At 48.8% G+C, this 19727-nt stretch overlaps 2 protein-coding genes across 4 annotated transcripts in view; one reads left to right on the top strand and one right to left on the bottom strand.

Annotated features, from left to right (window-relative positions):
- Positions 1–262: 262 nt before the first annotated feature.
- On the bottom strand, positions 263–10811 carry DOK2 (docking protein 2). 3 transcript variants are annotated; one of them, XM_082401721.1, is made up of 5 exons: positions 4569–10032; positions 3302–3583; positions 2990–3068; positions 1905–2089; positions 263–1420 (listed from the first exon to the last, which is right to left on the bottom strand). In XM_082401721.1, the coding sequence occupies exons 1-5, from the start codon at positions 4629–4631 to the stop codon at positions 794–796; spliced, it is 1236 nt and encodes a 411-aa protein (XP_082257847.1). In that variant the 5' UTR covers positions 4632–10032; the 3' UTR covers positions 263–793. The 3 variants fall into 3 exon arrangements, with proteins under 3 accessions (XP_082257847.1, XP_082257849.1, XP_082257848.1); XM_082401723.1 differs by lacking the exons at positions 3302–3583; positions 4569–10032 and adding an exon at positions 10790–10811; XM_082401722.1 differs by lacking the exon at positions 3302–3583.
- XPO7 (exportin 7) overlaps positions 10137–19727 on the top strand; it is an 87150-nt gene continuing 77559 nt past the window's right edge. Inside the window, exon 1 of the mRNA XM_082403045.1 lies at positions 10137–10368. Coding sequence (XP_082259171.1) covers positions 10351–10368 — 18 coding nt within the window. The 5' untranslated portion in view covers positions 10137–10350. The remainder of the gene's footprint in view (positions 10369–19727) is intronic.

Here is a 19727-nt window from a genome sequence, read left to right as displayed (position 1 = left end):
ACACACACAGATTCCCCGCTATTTTTCTGGTGTTGACCCTACCCTAGCAAAGGGTTAGAGATGCTTGAAGATCTTTCCCGGGGCGCCCTGACTTGCACAGACTTCTACCTCTGTGAATAGATGACGCTTGGGATGGAGCTTAGGCCCAGAGAGGACCTTGCTGCTGGGACAGGAGGTGTCAGTGGTGGCTGGTCGAAGCATTCACCCCCAGCAGGGCTGTGCCTGTCCCATCCCCGCCTCGTACACTCATGCCGCACAGAAATATTTCAGAAACGTTTAATGCCACAGAGAAGTCCAAAACCTGCAGGAAGCTACAGCCATCCTCCAGGCTGCCCGGAGCCACGGCTGTCCCCGGAAGGGGACACCAGCAGGCAGGTGGCCTGCACAAGCCAAGGAACCAGGGCGACTTGCTGACATCCTTTTGTCCTCTGCCCTAAATCTGGAGGTTCCATTTAGGCCGGTGGGGGGCGGGGGGGAAGAGGAAGTGGAAAAGGGGTAGGAGAAGTGTGGGTCTCTTCAGGGCACTCTTCCTGCTTTGGGATGGTGACTCACCCAGCTGGCCCTGGGAGGGACAACTCCTCAGACCAGACTAAGGCGGCCAAGCCTAGGGTTCTGGAAGGAGCGGAGGGAGGTTCCTGGGATGCAGTGGCCAGGAGGAGTCGCCAGCAGAAGCTAGAAGGGGAGGCCCACCTGGCCCCCGGCTCCTTCTCACCAGCCTCTAAGCCCGGCCCAGCATGCACAGGACCACTTCAGCGCTGGTGGTTGATGGAGTCCGCATCTCCTCCACCCTCCATCACTTTGGGCCTTTCTTAAGTACCATGACATTGTCATACTCGGTCCCCTGTGGCCAGCCAGAGGCAGCAAAGTCCTGTCCCGCTGGGTAGACATGCTGGAGACCGCTGGGGTCCCTGTCAGCTGCGGCTTGCCTCCTCCAGGCCTCACCCCGGAGCTCCTGCGGGCTGTCATACAGGGACAGGGCGGCCACCCCCTCGGGCTCATCGTATATGTGGTCGTGTCGGGAGGGCGGGTGCTCCTCAATGCTGTCATACAGAGGGTCGGCCAGGGCCTGGGGAGGGACGGCCAGGATGCCCCTCAAGGTCTTCCCCAGGTGCCGTGCCACCGCATCGAAGGGCACGGCGTACTCCCCCTCCGGGCCCCGCTGCTGCCGGGGGGCGGGGACCCGGACGGTGGGCGACAGTGGTGGGAGTGAGTCGTGGGGTCGGGAGTAGGGGCTCTCCGGCCGGGGCAGCACCGCCGGGACGGGGGCTGGCTGGGTTGGGGGCCCAGGAGGGGAGGCGTTCTTCTGGGCAGAGATGGCCTCTTCCAAGGCCAGGAAGATCTCATTGCCTTGCCGGGTTTCAAACTCAAAGTTGCCCTCCCCTGAGATGCAGCGCCGGCCTGCCTCAAAGGAAAAGGTTACCTGGGTGGAGAAGAAAGCCGATGACTGGCAGGCCGCTGGGCGGGGCTGCTTGCTGCTCCTGGACCCAGCTCCCAACCACAAACCTGTCACCTCCAACCTCTCCCCAAGCTGCTTCCCCTCCCTCCCTCCATGCGTTTGCTTACAGGCAAAGCCCTCTCTCATCTTTTCTCCTTCTTCCTCCCATCCATCCGAGTATGAAGCTTGATGTAGAGTTCATCCTCCACCACGCCAGCCACTCGCCACCCTCCCACCTCTCCCCACCTCTTCCTCTCCTTTCCTTCTCCCCCACCTCGACCACCATTTCTCCCTGCCGTGGTTCTCTCCCCCAGCCCCTGGGCCGCGCTGTTTCTCTTCTGCCGGCCTTCATCTCGTCGTTTCTTCCTCCTCCATTCCCTCTTCCTTTGAGGGCCCCTTCGCCCTCTCCCTGACACTCATCCTTCCTCTCACCTGCCCGCGGCAGCCCCCCCACCCCCACCCCGCTCACCTTGTCCCGCCCAAAGCGCCGCAGGAACCTGTAGGGCCATTCACACAGCTGCGTGCCCGACTCAGGGCCGCCCCACAGCTCCAGGGCACTCTCCCCGGCCCGGAGGGTGTAGGAGCCCCAGAGCCGGCACCTCTCACTGGCTTCTGTGGGTCTCATGGTCACAGCAAACTCCTTGCGGGGGGCCCCTGGGGAGGAGAGGGGAGCGAAGGAGGCAGTTCTTGGGAAGCAGCCAAACTGTCTCAACTCTGCCCTGCTCTACATAGCACGCCGGGCCTCCAGAAAAAGTATCATCCACGGCCCATGACCCTGCAGCCTGCATCCTGAAGGCTGAGCCGCCCTGCACCAGGTCAGACTCCCTAAAATGCCGGGAACCTCCACCCCCTCCCTCAGGAGGCATCACGCCCTAGCCACACGCACCCCGACCCCGTACCCACATCCTTCCTGCCCCTCTCACCAGAGCCACAGCCTTCTCTCCTGCATCTCATCTCTCGCCCCAACCCAGGTGCCTCCCCAATCCCGACTGTTGCAGCTGCAGATGCAGCTGACCCTGCCCTCCCAGCTCTCAGCCTACCCAGCCCCTGCCCCTGCCATCAGGTGCCCTCCGAGGGGTGGAGCCTGGATGTGCCCTCCACCCCGTGTCCACCTGCTCTCCCGACGCGCCCACCCCAAGGGCTAGACGGATAGCAGGAGGGGCCTTGCCTGGTCAGCAAAGAGCTCCCTTGCCGCAGGACAGCTCACATCCACAGAAAGAAAACCATTCTTTTCACAGACAATTGCTCGGGTGCCAACAAGGGAGAGTTCAAGAGCCCCACCTTCACCCGGACCCCTCAGCCGGGCCCTTTCCCACCAGCAGGGCCTGGACAAGAGGGAGTGGGCCAAGGGTGCAGGGCTGACATTTAAGGCAGGCCAGCCTCCCCGACCTTGGGCTGTTCCGGAAGCGATGTGGAGAGACTGATAAGGGGGCTGGCGGGGGGGGCCGGGGGCAACCACAAGGCAGGAAGACTGAGCCGGCAGCCGGCCAGCCCTCACCTCCTCCCCACCACGCCCTGGAGAGAGCTCCCAGGGAGCAGAGGCAGGCCCCTCACCTGTGGTCGCACTGCTGTACAATTCATTCTCCTCCATGCGGGGCCGGCCGCCCTTCCCCTCCAGCTCCTTCCTCTGGCCCTGGGGAGAAGGCCCAAGACTCACCACCGTCGCCAATCCCAAGCCCCACCGCTGGCCACCCCAAGCTTTCTTTCAAAACACACTCAGCCTACTGCCCTGTCTTTATTCTGAACTGGGATCCCTCACCCCCACCAAGGAACCACCTCCAGCATCCTGACCTTGGCTCTCACGACACCTGCCCACGGCAAGCATCCAGTGCCCCATTGCCCTTTCTACAGCCCTGGGCGACTCACGGGGAAGGCCAGGAGGCAGATGGCCTGTATCCAGTCACCCCGCTCTGCAGTGGGGGCCGCCAGCAGGTACAGGCGCTCCGTAGTCTCCAGGAAGAAGGTGCTGGTATCCCGGGGGCTGCTGACCTCCCCTCCGGCCTCAGCCACCCGCAGGCAGTCACTGAGGCGGATCACCCTCCGGGGCGCCTCTCCCCGGCGAGGCTTCTCCGGGCCCTCCTGGAGCTCCAGCCGGGCCAGGGCGCAGCCCGACCCTCCGTACAGCGCCGCCCCGAACCGGCGCCATTTCTGCCCCCAGATGCGTGGCGGGTGGGGAGATGGAGAGATGGTGACCAGTGGGGAGACGAAGACCCGGGGGAGACAGAGGTGAAGATCGGGGGAGACCCAAGGAGGCAGAGAGCCTAACAGAGGCCCTAGGAGTTAGAAAGCAATGGAGATGCACCGCAAGCAACCCAATAAGAGGCCTACAGTGACAGCAGAGAGGAAGCCAAAGGCAAAAAAGGCACGGGAGTGAGCCCCGTGGAGGCCCAACCCAGGGGATCCAAGTCAAGAGGCAGAAAACCTGTGAGTCCCGGAGCCCAGAGGGGTGAGGAGCGCAGCCCAAGGGCCCAGACTGGGAAGCATGCTTCTCATTCTGTGTGAGGCCCCACAGAAGGTCCCGTCCCCCGGAACCTCAGCTGACCCTCCTGAACCTTCCCGCCTCAGCCTCTGACAAGTTAGGCCATGAGAGAGACAGAGAGAGGAACCCCGGGGTGTGTCCGCTGAGGGAAGGAAGACGTCCTCATTCAAGGAGGCCAAAGAAGGAAAAGGAGTTTGGACACAATGGGGCCCTGGCTCCCAGAGACCCCAGTTCAAGTTCAATAGCAGCCAAACTTACCCCACTGGGGCAGGAGAGGAGGAAGGAACCTCCACGGCAACCCTGAAATATCCCCTCCACTGTGCCTTCCATTCCCTCCCAAGGTGTCCCGGTGAGAAGACCTCAGCACAGAACAAGAAAGGCAAGAAAAGCAGAGTCAGAGCCCTCTTTTTCCCCCTCCTCCCGGGGCAACGGCTGTCAGCAAAGAGCACCGTTTGGAGCCAGCTCGCAGAGGCAAGCAGCTGCTAAGGAAAGAGCCCTCCCAAGCTTGTACTCTGGGCCCAGTGTGGTAGATGGCAGTCTCCACTGTCCCATAAGGGTTTTGGAACATTCCGGGGCCTCCTCTCCTCCCCGGGGAAGTCTCTAGCAGCCCCCCAGCCCCTTGGCCCAGCCCCAGCCCAGCTGTGCTCTTCCTACCTTCCCAAAAGTCTGCTGCTGCTGAAGGTACAGGAAGCCCTGTTTCACCGCCACGTCCTCCATCTTCCCACCATCCTGGGCCCCTGAGCTTCAGCTCTCTGCTTCCACTCCCGCCCTCTTTCTCTCCTCTCTGCCCTATGTTCCCCCTTCTCACAAGTTCATTTCCTCTCTGCCTAGAGTTCTGCACTATTCTCGTCTGCTCGATGACGACAGGCTGATAAGCCCTGTGGTTTCTTGCTCTGTGTGTATGTGTGTGTGTGTTTTCTTTTTGATGAGTGAGTTTCACGCTCAAGCCTCCTGCATTTTCAGTGAGTAAGAGAGAATTTCCAAAAAGCCAAACTCCAGCGCTTTGGTGAGCAGCAACTCAGGTACAGAGACCCAGAAATGAAATTCGACAGTAAAACCAGTAGCCAAAGGCCCCCCATGCTCAAGGTAGATGCTTAGCATGACGGAGCTAGGAGAGAACTTAGAAATCAATCAGCCCAAGTCTGTCATTTAAAAATGAGGTGACTGAGGCTCAGGAAGGTCTGAGGCATGGGTTCAAGGCCACCAAACCTGAACCCAGAGCTCTCAACTCAGTAGGAGCTGAGCCACACTCACACACACTGGACACATTAGCCTCACCACTTTCACACACTCCACGGCAACAGTTTCAGTCTGTGTCCTGTCCCCCACAATGACACACACACCACCTCCTTGAGCTTCTAGAAACATGAACACTCCCACACTGAAACATGCTATGTTCCCCGAGCACATCTCAACTGTTCGAGTTCACCTTCTTTCCAGCCTTTGAGAGCGTTATAAAGACACTGGAGTTCCATCTGGAGGTTATCTTTTTAAGTTACAGTAGCAATTCTTATATTAAAAAAAAAAAAAAAAGCTTTAGAATTATCAAAAGTGCTTCATAGTTACCAAAGTTTCTGGACACACACTGTCTCCAGGCACCCTATCTAACCCTGAAAGAAGGAAGGGCAGGTATGAACACACCTGTTTGCAACTCTCCTGAGGTCACAGGGGCAGAGAAGGAAGTACCGGGGCACCTGATCTTTAATTCAACACTCTTTTTATTGCTGACCCCTAAGTGGAATCCAGACTCCATGCAAGAAGATGCATTGCTTTGGGGAAATCTAAGCTCCCCAAAGAATATTTAACTTAGAGCCAGATGGTTTAGAGAAGCAATCTGAAGGAGGCACCGTGCAGAAATGTTGGGGGAACCAGAGAATTAGACAAGCACTCTTGGGGTAACCCCGTAATGGGTGCTTATGTAACTGAGCCATGTCCTCTACCACAGGGGTTCGGTTGCCTTAGGAAGGAGAGCAGAACAGTACACCGCTCACACCTTCTGCTGTACATGCCATGTGCTTTACCAAAACAGCTCTAAAAGGTGAATGTTATGAGCTCTGGGAGGAGAGGACTGAGTCACGTAAAGCTCACGGCACTCAGCCCAGCTGCCTGGATTTGAACAGGTGAATCCAGAGACCAAGGGGGAACCAAGGATGTCGGTGTGGGAAAAGCTCCTTGGGAAGTGGTTAGGAGTACAGAAATGGGTGGCCTATTCCATTTCTCTAGTCCCTTAGGGGAGGCAACATTACCTGGGGGCTGCATGGTCTGTGGTCGACTCAGCATCTCCTTATGGAGTGAGAAAAGAAGGGCTTTTCTTTTTTTTTTCTTAGGGCCATCCTGGGGGCTGCCAGAGCAGTGCCTTTCAAACTTCAATGTGCAAATCTTGCTAAAAGTGCAGATTCTGATGCAGTAGGTGTGGAGTGAGACCTGAAATGCTGACGCTGCTGGTGGGTGGAGCAGACCGGAGCAAGACAACAGAGGATGCCCCCGCCACCACTCTGATCACCTTCCCCCAAGGTCGATTGGACACATTCCACTCAGAACCACAGGGGGGCACCCGAGCTTGCCAGATTACTTGGAAACTATTTAAACCTGGAGGCCTGAGCCCCAGGAATTTCAGACACCCCGCATGCCATCCTTTGCCCGTGGGAGTTAGAAAAGTTCTCTTCCTGTGGCTGTTGCCTGCAGCAGGAGTGAACTCAGAGCAACACCCACTTTTCCTAGCAGGACTTGCGGGAACCCCACAGAGGAAGTACTAACCCCAGTAACCTTCTGTCTGGCCACAGGCAAATCCTGTGAGCAGAGACCCAGAAGAGATAGCTCCAAGACACAGCAGAGGGGCAGAGAACCAGAGGCCCTTAGGTTACCCAGGCACCAATGATAGGGAGAGAAAGCAGCAAAAAGGAAAGGGTCCCAGTGGCTTATATTGAGGCCCGGGTGGGGGTGGGGTGCCCCTTGGCTCCTCGTGGCTCTTACTGGAAAGAAAGGGACACCCCCCCACCTCATTTGTGCCTCAATATTCACCACCAGGATCCTTTCCTTTACAAAGGTTTCTCTCAGCAGGAGTTAGGAACAATGCAGATCAAGAGATCACAGCGGCAGGAACTTGGCAACTTTTTGTTACTATCCTCACCAGTGATTAGCAACTAAATCTTTAATACAAAAGGGCTTCTGGGCTCGTCTTTGGGGGCAAGAAAGGAAGGAGCAGAAGAGACTGATTCCTTGGACAGGTCTGGAGATTAGGCAACCCCCCCCGAGGATGAATGGGGGCGGGGTGCAGCTACCCAAGGGGCAGCTCTGGACACATAACAGGAAAGAAGGTATAGAATGGGCAAGGAGCTGGTGGGGTCCTGAGAAGGATGGAGGACTGAGCACAGAAAAAATGTGAGCGGGGTTCATGAAAGATTTCATCCCTGCCTCCTCCGACCCCAGTGGTTCCTGACCGTGGGAAGGAAGGACCAGTCTCTTTGAGTTTCATTCCCAGTCCTCACCCTTTCTCCACTAAGTATATCATTATTTACATAATAATAATGTTATTTAACATTGGCATAACACTTCAAACTCTTTATGTTCTCATAAGACCCCAAATGCACCCTCGAATGAGACTGAGATAGGAAGATTTTTTTTTTTTTTTTTTAATTTATGGCTGTGTTGGGTCTTCGTTTCTGTGCGAGGGCTTTCTCTAGTTGCGGCAAGTGGGGGCCACTCTTCATCGCGGTGCGCGGGCCTCTCACTATCGCGGCCTCTCTTGTTGCGGAGCACAGGCTCCAGACGCGCAGGCTCAGTAATTGTGGCTCACGGGCCTAGTTGCTCCGCGGCATGTGGGATCTTCCCAGACCAGGGCTCGAACCCGTGTCCCCTGCACTGGCAGGCAGATTCTCAACCACTGCGCCACCAGGGAAGCCCAGGAAGAATTTAATTAACTCAAAAGTTTTGTTTTTGTTTTTTGGTTTTGTTTTTTTTTTAGCATCTACTCTGTGCAGAGGTAGGAGGGACAGAGCGTAAACAAGACATATATAGAATCCCTGTTTTCATCGTGGTTCTTTTCTAGTTGAACACTCAGACAATGAAAAGAATAAATATGTAACTAAATAGTTTTGTACAGACAGTGATCATGCTGTAAGTATGACAGTGAAGGGGTCGGGGACAACTTTCAATAGAGCCGGTGAGAAAAGCTTCTCTGAGGAGATAACAACTGAACCAAGACATCAGTGATAAGAGGGAACCAGCCACTTAAAGATCTGAGGGAAAAACATTCCAGGCAGAAGTTCCTTCAAGGGCAAAGGCCCTGAGGCAGGAACAGCTGGATGTGAGGAAGTGCAGGAAGGGCAGAATGACCAGAGCATTGTGAGCCAGAGGGGACATGGAGAGATGGTCCCATCACATGGCCTCTTGGGCTATAGCAAAGATTTGGAATGTACTCTAAATGTAATGGGAGGCCACTTGAGGATTTTTAAGCAGGGATGTGAATGATCTGATTTATGATTTTAAAAGGATGTTCTGCAGCTATAGGGAAAATGGATTATCATGGGGCAAGACAGGAAGCAGGGAAAGCAAGGACTCTATTATCAGAGCCCAGGATAAATGTGATGGTGGCCTGGATCAGGGTGCTAGCAGTGGTGATGAAGAAGAGTGGCCAGATTTGGGTATGTACCGGATATAGATTCAACAGGACTTGCAAGTGGATTGGATATGGGGGGACTCTTGAAACACTGAGTAATCAAGGCAACTCCTGGGTTTTTAGTTTGAGCAACTGGGTGAATGACGGTATCATTTACTGAGAAAGGGAAGATAGAGGGAGAGAAACAGGTGTGGGGGAGGGTTTTGGTGGGGGGTGGATTTGGGCCTGGCCCACAGGGAGCTGTTATTTCTACCCAATCAGGCAAGTAGGGAATTCGAAGACTGCCACTGCAATCGTCACTCCAAGAAGATACCAGGGAAGCACCTGACCCACCACCCCTGCTCTCTACCCTCAGGGAGCTAAGGATTGGACATTGGAAAGTTGTTGAAAAACAAAAACAGAAAAATCCCACATCTCAGGGGCTAGGCCTGCCAAAAGCAACAGTCAAAAGCTCTGCCTCCAAAGTCTTCTCTGAGTGAATCTAATTGGCGGAGCTGAACTTGCATACAGAACCCTAGCTACAAGGAGGTCTGGGTAATGTAGTTTTTAGGTGTCCTACCTCTGCAAATCAGGAAGACACACTTGGAGGAGGACGAAGCTTGAAATGAATGCTGAGTACCAGTCCTCTCGATCCACAACAGAAAGTGTGTGTCATTCACTACTATAATCATTTCCATCGCACGTGGTGGCCCCTAGTCAATACAAACTTCAGACAACCAGTACTCTCAGAATCCAGCTAAAATCTAATCTGGGGGCCATGATTGGAAGCCAGAGTGGAATCCAATTGAAAACGGGATCCGGCATTATCTAACATGGATCAGTCCTAGTGGAAAAGGCTGGAATTGGCCTCAGCAGGCAGAGCCTTACCTGACCTGACCCAGAGGGATGGCTTTCCCACTCAGACTGAGTCAAGGGTCCTAAAACTCCTTTATCACTCCCCACCACCACCTCCCCCAGCTTCTGACCCCTCTCAGGAGGCAGCCTAGACTGCTGGTTAAGATAACCTATTGGGGAAGATCAGAACCGTGCCTTCTGCACGTTTCCAACATCACCACTCTTTGGCGGCTACTTCCATGAATGTTTATCGTGGAGAAAAGGATAGAAATGGAAACAAGGAGATTTGGGTTGCTGGTAAAACCCAGGATCAGAGAGCAATGGCCCCTGTCCACTGGAGCAGAAAGACACGAACAAATTCGGCCACCGTCGGCAGTCTAAAGTAAAGAATAATGCCGGCGTCCCAAGCGGGGGTTTGGGGCGGTGGGCGCACCGGAAGACCCCCCTGGGGGTGTGGTGTTACAGCAGTGGCGCGGCCGCAGAGCGGTGGGGAGCGTCCGGGGGCACGTCGTGAGGACACTCGGGAAGAGAGGAATCCGCCAGGTGCAGGGGTCTGGGCGGGGACAGGTCCCGGCCCCTCGAGGAGCCCTCGCAAAGCCGATGAGCTAAGGCAGCGCCAACTCCCGCTGCCGCTCTCGCCCGCCCACCGGAGCGAGCACGGCCCCTTTAAAATCCATGTAAACAAAGCTTTGTTCCCCCGGCCCCCGCCCCTCTCGCCCCTCGGTCCGCTCCTTCCTCCACCCGCCCCCGGCGTCTCCAGCCCGCTGACGTTGCCGCGCTTTTACGCCGTCCCAACGGCGCTGCGCATTCTCCAACCGCGGCCCCGGCCGCCCGGGCCTACGCAGCCGGGCGGTGCTACGCCGCGAGCGCAGCGCGACGAGCCCCCGGCGCGCAGGCGCAGCGGCGACGGCGGCGGCGGCGGCGGCCCGGCCGAGGTGCGCGCTGGGGGGGAGGGGGGCCGGAGAGGAGCATGAATGGAGCAAAATGGCGGATCATGTGCAGGTGAGAGGAGCCGCGGGGGAGGGGGCGGCCGCGGAGAGTGGGGAGTGGGGTCGCACGCAGCCCAAGGGGCTCGGGCCGGCTCGGGGCTCACCGGGCCCGCGCCGCCGCCACTCGGGGCTCCGGAGCCGCCGCCCGTCCCGGAGCTCTGGGGCCTTTCCCGCCTCCTGGGCCGGGGGCCTCCTCCATCCCCTCCCACCCCGTCCCACGCCTCTCGCGCTGGGCTGGAGGTTCAGGGATCGGCGCCCCAGCTGGCACAGCCTACATCGCTTATCAGTGACTGTCCTCCCACTGGAGGGAGGCCTCTCGCAAGTCCTCAGTGCCCCCCAAGACGGGGAAGGGAGGGAGACCCCTTGCCGACTCTGTCCTGAGGGGAACTTCCCCATCACACCCGCCAGCCCTAAACAGATAACAAAAAGAATACCTCGCACTGACAAACCTCGCTCTACCGAGTCTTTCCCGCCGCCTTCCTCTTCACGCCCCCGAGTACAAGAGACCCCCCTCCGGCCTCCTCCCTCCTCCCACGGATGCGTCCTACACTCCCCGACTCCTGATCGCACAGCCTGCAGGGCCGAGCTCCCCCGTCCTCCAAAATGGGTGCTCAGGCCTGGGCCCGCCCTCCCTCCGGTGCCCCTATCCCCAATGAAGGAGTTGAGTGCCCACACCTCCTCTGAAACACGGGGTGGAGGGGGTGTGTCTGAAACGACAGATGCAACGTTGGGTGCAGACGTTGCTCTGGAGGGTCCTGATCGGGCTCCAGGGCTGCCCCAGGCGTGCTTTGGGCCCAGGCCACTTTTCTTCAGAGACACGGCACAGGCCCTAGGAAGGGACAGCCCATACCGAACCTAATAGTAGCTGTAGGACTCAGGGTTATTTCTTGCAAACTCGATAAAGTTTTTCCTTTCTGTGCCTTAGATCTGATATTTTTATGGCAGTTATTGTTACAAATCTGTTGTCAGAAACCTTCTTATTTTCTAGCAGAGGTTTTGTGTTGTGGGAAGTAGAAAGAAAAGAGGATAACAAGTGTCGCCTTATTTTGCATACTGTATAGTTATCATTCCTCGAGTAAAGAGGATGATCTTATTCCTCACATTATGTCTACAAGGAGGTGGATGGTGTGACTTCTACCAATTTCTTTGGGAGAGGAGGGACTAAATAAATTCTCAGGCCAGGGATCAGTAGAGTAAATCTTAGAGGTACAAGTTATCAGGGCAGAATTATATCAAAAATTGTAACCACAGATGGAAGACCACAGGATTTGTGTTTCAAAGCCAGTATCATGGCCTAATTCAGAAGTAGCAGTAAAACTTGGTACAAGGTGATAGTAATAATAATAGTGAGCACCTTGAGTTTTATAGCAGCCATTTCTAAGCGTGAAGGATTTTTTATGTGTTGTTGTTTTTTTTTTAATTCTTCCATTCTAAAAGAGTAGATAGGCAAGAACTACTTCTGTCATTTTGCAGAAACAAACCAAAGCACAGAACTGATATGAGATTTGCTTAGGGTAAGGCTAAAGTGGATCAAAGGCTTTTGACTTTGGGTCCCGTGCTCTTATCTATTGGGGGAATAAAAAGTAGTGTCTGTGAGCATTCCAGAACATGGTTTGAATAGATAGCCTTTCTGAATGATGCTTTGGAAGGCAGAGGAAGTCCGTGTACTTTTATGAATATACATCTGTTTTATCTCTTGAAAAGAAGTTTCTCTTAATGTGATCTCTCCCACCTTTTGAACAGAAAGGTTGTCATTCCTCACCAGAGGAAAGTCAAGATGGGTCAAAGCAGTCTTAGTAGCAATTATGTCTCAAAGGAGGGTCTGCCTTATTTTTAGTAAGGGGATTTTTTTCCCCCACCCATCCCAAAATAAAAATCTACCAAAGTAAGAATTTATTAATTTTTCAAAACAAAGAGGACTATGCCAGTCCATTGTTTTATTTGACTTTGGAGAGTTGTAGTATGTTACTCTCTAAATTAGTGGTCTTTATAACAACAGGGTAAGTTTGCGAGAGTTTTTTCTCTTTAAATAGAATGGGGCATATTGCTTTTATTTGTTAGACCACTAGATTACTTTTAGTATTGGATACTCGGAAAGTTTAACGTGGTACTTTATTGTAGCACAAAACCTTCCCAAGAAAAAGATAGATTCTCCCCTGTGTGGAAAGAGTAAATAAATGAAAAGATTAAAGACAAATCTGAAGTGCGTTGAGGGGGAATATTTTTCTGAAAACACTATTGGAACATGAAGTTTAAAAAGGAGCCTATCACAGGTTCAAGACTGATTATTTGAAAGTTTCATGTGTAATACTAAATAGTTGACTCATTATGTACCTAGTGCTTGTCTGAACCACCAGGGTGAGCAGTTTTTTTTGTTTTGTTTTCTTTCTATTGACACTAAGCAAGTGTCATATGATTCTCAGGCTGGAGTCCTGAGCATCTCTTCTGATAAGTGTTTAATGGAAGTCACAAAATGGTAGTAATGGGAAAATTGTAATATTTGTGTCTTTTAGCTCTGTTGGTGTCATAATCAAGCCTCTTAAGAAGAGAGACTTGTAAGAAAGAATCTCCTTGTTGTGATGAGTTTCTTATTCTTGGTCTTAGATGACTCTAACACCCACCATAGAGGCAGTGATTAACTGTAAAAAAAAAAAAAAAAATCAAACTCATTTGTGTTTATCTTCATAAAATTAACACTCCTCCTTCCTTTTTTTTTTTTAATATCTAAAGTTAGATAAGATAATGAGGATTCAGTATTTCCACTTGCTGACTACTTACTGTAAGGAAATGAAGATGGCTTAGTGTACAGTGGTAATGAAAAAATTAAGAAGGATCAGATGTTAGCTTTAATAGTGCTAGCTACATTCAGGCTCTTGAGAGGAAAAGGAAAGCGCATATAATAATTGTATATTAAGTATATTTAATATATAATTATATGTAAATATATTAAATGAAGGATAATTCTGGAGTTTTGTTGGATTTATTATGTTGTTATGCTGGGCCTTACCCACAATCTTACAGTATTATTTACTGGGCTCTATATTATGACTGTGTAGTAACAGAAAATACGATTCTCAGATAGTCATATTTGTTTAAATATTGACCACCAGTGTAACTCTAGGGAGTCAAGAAGAATCATTGAAACTGGCAGGTTAAAATTTAACAGAGTGCAAAAGTTTAGCCTGATTAGAGCAAAAGATAGTTGTCTTTTTAGCTTTTAAAAATATGCAAGGAAACATGAGAGGATCTACCCGTGGTTCATTTTGAGAAGAGAATTCTGTACAACTTTCGAGAATTTTTAATGGGAAAAAAAGAAAAAACAGTTACTTTTCTAACTTTCTTTCAGTTAAGCTAATACCATAATGTTTAATGTGTGCAAGGCCCTTTGCTGTGCTGGGCACTGCAAAGGATTCCAGGCTGAGAAAGATACTGGAGCCAGACTGCTGAAGTGTCAAATTCTAATGCTGTGTTGGGCAGGCTTCAGAAGTCAAATGGACACAAGAACTTAATACATTGATTTCAAAGCATGCTACGTTTGTGTTGGATGATATGAAATAGCTATGTCCCCTCACTCACCCCAGCTACCTCTTCTGTGGATTTGTACAAATAATATGTCTGTATTTTAAAAGAAGATATTTATATGTACTTGATAATTCTGATTTAGTGTTACTTCCTCTCGTGAGAAAAACCTTCAGAAAAATTAAGGGTTGTATATATGCATGTAGTATCATTCAAACACTTATGCAATAAAACAAAATATATTACTGTAATGGAATCTCTAATTTAGATGGAGGTAGGAGAAAGGAGCATTAAGAAGATCCCTGGTCTGTATCTTACAGATATATTAACTTCCATTTGATCCAGAAATTGATATTCATAACCACCAGCTGTATTTTCTTTTTTCTTGGTTGGGTTTCGAAACCAATATTGTACCACAGCCCTTCGAGAAGGGAAAGTTGCCAGTTTAAACCGATAAGCTGATGTCTCTGTAGGTACAACTACCAAGGCCACTTTGCTCACTTTAGTACACATAAGGAAGATAGTATTTAGATGTTGCATCATTTTTTTTTTTTTTAACACCAAACATATATTATCTCACAGGTATTCTGAGTCAGGAATCCGGGAGTGGCTTAACTAGATGGTTCTAGTTCAGGGTCTTTCATTTGCCCTCAAGCTGTGAGCCAGGCCTGCAGTCCTTCTCCAGGCTTGACTGAGGATGGAGAACCTGTTTGCAAGCTCGCCCACATGCTCACTGGCAGGCACCATCAGTTAGTTACTTGCAGGCAGATGGGCTAGGGGCCACAGTGCCTCACTGGCTGTTGTCTGGAGGTTTCAGCTCTTCACCACATGGACCCTTCCTAGGACATCATTTTTAAGGACTTCTTTTTTACATTATGTAATGATGTCTGCTGTGTATAAGTGACCCATCTTTGTTACTGTTTTTTTTTTAACCTCTTATTGAAATACACCTTCGGACAGGTGCAAAAATCATAACTGTTCAGCTTAATGAATTTTCACAAAGTGAACACTCTTGGGAATTCCTGGTGGTCCAGTGGTTAAGACTCCACACTTTTCCTGCCTAGGGACCAGGTTCGATCCCTGGTCAGGGAACTAAGGAACACAAACCGCACAGCGCTGCCAAAAAACAAAAAAACAAAAGCCCAAAGTGAACTCTCTTCTAACCAGCACCCAAATCCACAATATTTTCAGCGCCTCAGAAGTCCCTCTGGTGCCCCCCCCCTCAACAACTACCCATAGATCCTTCTGCCTGAGGGTAACTGTTGTACTATCCTGTCATTTGATTTTTAAGTATGCTTTTAGGAGTCCAGCTGAGGAAGGCCTGTCCATGAGAGCTTGAACTTCAGAGCCAGGGGAGAAGCTATATAGAGCAGTGGTCCTTCAGCTTTGGGGGGAGTTGGTTTGTTTTTTTATTTTTTTAGAATGTAATGGAAGCTGTGTGCTCTCTAAGGAGGGAAAGTATACCTACACAAAGATTTGCCTACAGTTTCAGGCCATTCATGAACTTTAGAACTCGAGTTTAAAGATACATTCCTTTTTAGATGAAATGCTTACCACATTTTATTGAGAAACTGATTTACAAGTCTTTCTCTTTTGACCTGTGTGAAAGGCTAGTTCTCTGTCTCACTATGTATTCCTGGAGAGTTACATGCGGGGTGAATTTTTAAATATTGAATTCTTGAGGATGATTAAAAACAATTAATGACTATTAAGCATCTGATGGCCTGTTCTTAGACACATGCAAGAAAGTACAAGATGTAATGCCCTATTTTCAGGGGCATTGCATGTTAATTGGAGAGATAACGAGCCTGGGTTGAGTTGTGAATTTGTAGTGAGACATTGGTTTTTGTCAACATGTCTCTGAATGAAGGGACTGTTGCTCCCATCACCTTTTTCCTCCATTCCAGTGCATCTGAGTTCACGCCCCACACTTATAGTGACTCACTGTGACAGGGAATTCTCAGTGGAATGAGATTGGTACCCAGGAGTCATATCAAAATCTTGTGGAAAGGAGGGGAATTGTCAAAAATTGGGTCTTAAGTATATCTGATATTTGCATCCCTGGCTCTTCACTCCTTCATACATGTTTGTGTGCACACACACGAAGACACAGATACACACATGCTCCTACCGTCATAAATGGAAAGGATGTGTTTGAGAGAAGGCAGCATTGGAAACTTCATGCTAGCATTTATTGGACTTTTAGCTGCTTGCCATTTTACATGATGTCATTTAATGCTCACAGCCAGTCTATAAGGTAGGTATCATAGAGATATAGTAATGGAATGTTCCTTGAAATAGGTTGATGAAAGGACCTAGTGTCTCCAGAAGACTGGACAACTGTTGGAAGATTTAGGTGACAGTTGTGGTGGTGGTTATTGTACAACTTACTGGCGGGGGACCTTCGTTGGGGGTACATGAAAGGGTGACAGTAACATTTATGGAACATGTGTTATGTGCCAGCACCATGCTAAGCCCCTTTATTTTATTTTTTTTATAATGATAATTTTTTTTAAAGTATTTTTTAAAATATTTTATTTATTTATTTATTTATTTATGGCTGTGTTGGGTCTTCGTTTCTGTGTGAGGGCTTTCTCCAGTTGCGGCAAGTGGGGGCCATTCTTCATCGCGGTGCGAGGGCCTCTCACTATCGTGGCCTCTCTTGTTGCGGAGCACAGGCTCCAGACGCGCAGGCTCAGTAGTTGTGGCTCACGGGCTTAGTTGCTCCGCGGCATGTGGGATCTTCCCAGACCAGGGCTCGAACCCGTGTCCCCTGCACTGGCAGGCAGATTCTCAACCACTGCGCCACGAGGGAAGCCCAAGCCCCTTTATTTGTATTATGCCATTTAACTGGGCAATTCATTGAGTCTCCTTGAACCTGGATTAGGTGATCTCTTAAGTCTCTTATACTTTCAGCACTGTGGCTGGCATTTCCAGTTGTCATTCCTTACCATTCTCTCCCAAGTAAACCACCATGTTCTCAATTCATAGGTACATTGTCATAAATTTTCCTAAAATATTTATGCTCATACTAGTATTTCTGTTTCTTCTATCTTAAATATGCCTTCCTCTACCCCACCTCCCAATTTCTTAACTCTCAGGGTGTTTTTTCTGGGGGGGTGGGGTACTAATAGTCTGTAGCACATCTCACAAATTGAGCTCTGATATACCCCAAATAATAAATAATAAGTAAAGAGCTCTCGTAAGTTGGACAGTAAGTAGTGAAGGACATTTTCTGTGGGCCAAGAAATTAACATTATTAGTCAGATGTTGTTGCTTGTAGACTGAAAAATGATTCTCACTTAAAAGTCCCTGGGTTTAAGCCTCTCTTAGAGAGGAACTAGTTAGGTGAAAAGCGGTCAAAATGCTTTCCTATAAATACCTTGGAAAACAATTAGATTAATAGAATATCCCTTGTACTACATCAGGAAGTTGTGATCCTACAGCTGTGGTGGCCTTTTAGAAGTTTTAAGTGTATGAATGTATGTTGGTCACAAAAGCTGATCTCATTTCTATTTTGTATGATAAGAAATTATGATATTTGAAGTGTGTAGTCTTAGAAAGAATTGAGAGCTATGCTAGACATATGCCCTAAAATTTGAGTCAATTTTATGATTAAATGGGGTGTATTTAAGGTCAGAAATGGGAAAAGCAGGGTTTTCTAAAGGATTTTTTCCAAGTGTATTTAGTATTGTTTGCAGAGTTTTGAAAGCTTGTGTCATAAGTTTGGCAAATCATCTCATATCTCTTTTTTTTTTTTTAACTGAGTCACCTCCACTAACTCCTGAATTTTAGTATTTTATTTCTCTCTTCCAAAAGGACATTGTCTAAAGTCAAGCATGACATTTAATTTGACTCTAGGAACCTGTAACACCATTTGCCCTGAAAAGAATCTGGGAAGCCATGTTTGCATTTCACATATCTGTACTCAGTTAAAAAAATAAAACTCTATCCCAATTTTGCCCAATGTATAACCATAAATTATTTAAAATATTATTTATTTTGTGTTAGTGGGTGACTTTTTTTATCATTAACTTGTCATTGACCCATCTGACAAGTCGCTGTAAGGTCTTGTCAAAAACTAGTCTAGAATTCAAAAGAATGAATAAAACTTGCTAGAAAATGGGACCCTGTTTTCTTTCCTCTTAATATTTTGAATTGATAACGTCATTCCAGAGTTGAGCAAGTTTCATCAAGCCTTCGTAAGACATATAACAAATGTTTTTAAACAAATTGAATCTGAGCAACAGGTTCGTTGTTGTTGTTGTTTTGTTTTGTTGTTGTTGTTTTTAAATAAGGACAGTATCTCAGAGGTGTTACAAATGAAAGCTTGTTTTAACATAAAGCATTATTTACTAGTTCTTGGAATCTTACATTTTAGTCTAACTTAAAATACATGTTCCAAACAGGGAGATCAGAATGTTGTGAACAGGAAAGATTTCAATTCACAAAATTCCTAAAACCTGTCCCTTCAAAGCTCTTTGATGTAGGTTACTATTAATGTGCCCTGCAGATCCCATCCGCTGTGATAGTGTGAGACTTCAGACTAACTTATCTATCCCTCCCTTACCCATCTCCTCAAATTTAAACAGCACTTACAAAAGTGAATATATCAATTCACAGAGATTGCTGTGAGTAAGTCTGATGCCGGTGGAATCAAGACTTTCTTTAAATCACCTTTATGGGTACAGTAAACAGCATGCATTTAAAGTGTACAATTTGACAAATATATACCTGTGACTGTTTCACCACAATCAAAATACAGAACATTTCCTCCTAACTGCAGTCTACCCCTCCCTGAACCCTCAGCCCCCAACAATCCTGATCTGCTTTTTGTCATTGTAAATTAGTTTGTATATCCTAGAATTTTATGTAATGAACTTACTATGTACTCTGGTTTTTTACTTGTTTTGCTCAACACAGTGATTTGGAGATTCACTCAGGCTGTTGCATAGTATTAGTAGTTGGTTACTTTTTATTGCTGAGTAGTATTCCATGGTATGAAGTACCACCCTTTATGTATCCACTCACCCCTTGAAGGGGGCGTGGGTTTCCAGTTTTTAGTCCCTGTGAATAAAGGGACTATGAGTACTCATATGGAAGTCTTTGTGTAGACACAGATTTTCTTTTCTCTTGAGTTAAGTACTTGGAGTAGGATGACTGGGTCCTATGGTATGTTTAACTTTTTAAAGAAACTGTCAGTTTTCCAAAGTGATTGTACCATTTTACTTTCTCACCAGCACTGTAGAATAGTTGCAAGGAATCCGTATCTTCACCAGCCTTTGGTATTGCCATTCTTGTGAGACCTTACTGTGGTTTTAGTTGGCATTTCCTTGATGACTAACAGTGTTGACTGTCTCTTCCTGTGCTCACTGACCTTTCTTGTATCTCAGAGGTTCGCAAACCAGGCTGGTGGTTTGGCCCTACAGCCTGTTTTTGTGTGGCCTAAAAACTAAGAACAGTTTTTACATTTTTAAATGGTTGAACAAATCTGAAAGAGAATAATATTCCATGACACATGATAATTACATGAAATTCTGATTTTTTTAATTCATAAATAAAAGTTGTAATGGAACACAACCATGCGAGCTCCTTTACACATTCATTGTGTATGGCTACTTCTGTGTTACAGTGGCAGAGCTCAAGAGTTGCAACAGAGACCGTTTGGCCTACTAGCCCACGAAGCCTAAAATATTTACTATCTGGCCTTCTACAGAAAAAGTTTGCAGACTCCTGGGGGTTGTCCCCTCAAATCTATTGCCTGACTTCTGAGTGAGGAGAGGGCTAGCACAGTATGGTCCTAACCCAAGCCCAATTTGACAGGAACCAGATCAGACTTGATGCATTTTGTTG

Source organism: Balaenoptera borealis (assembly GCF_965194805.1).
Source record: "Balaenoptera borealis genome assembly, chromosome: 8".
NCBI classification, from domain to species: domain Eukaryota; kingdom Metazoa; phylum Chordata; class Mammalia; order Artiodactyla; family Balaenopteridae; genus Balaenoptera; species Balaenoptera borealis.
This window is presented reverse-complemented; position numbering and strand designations above follow the sequence as displayed.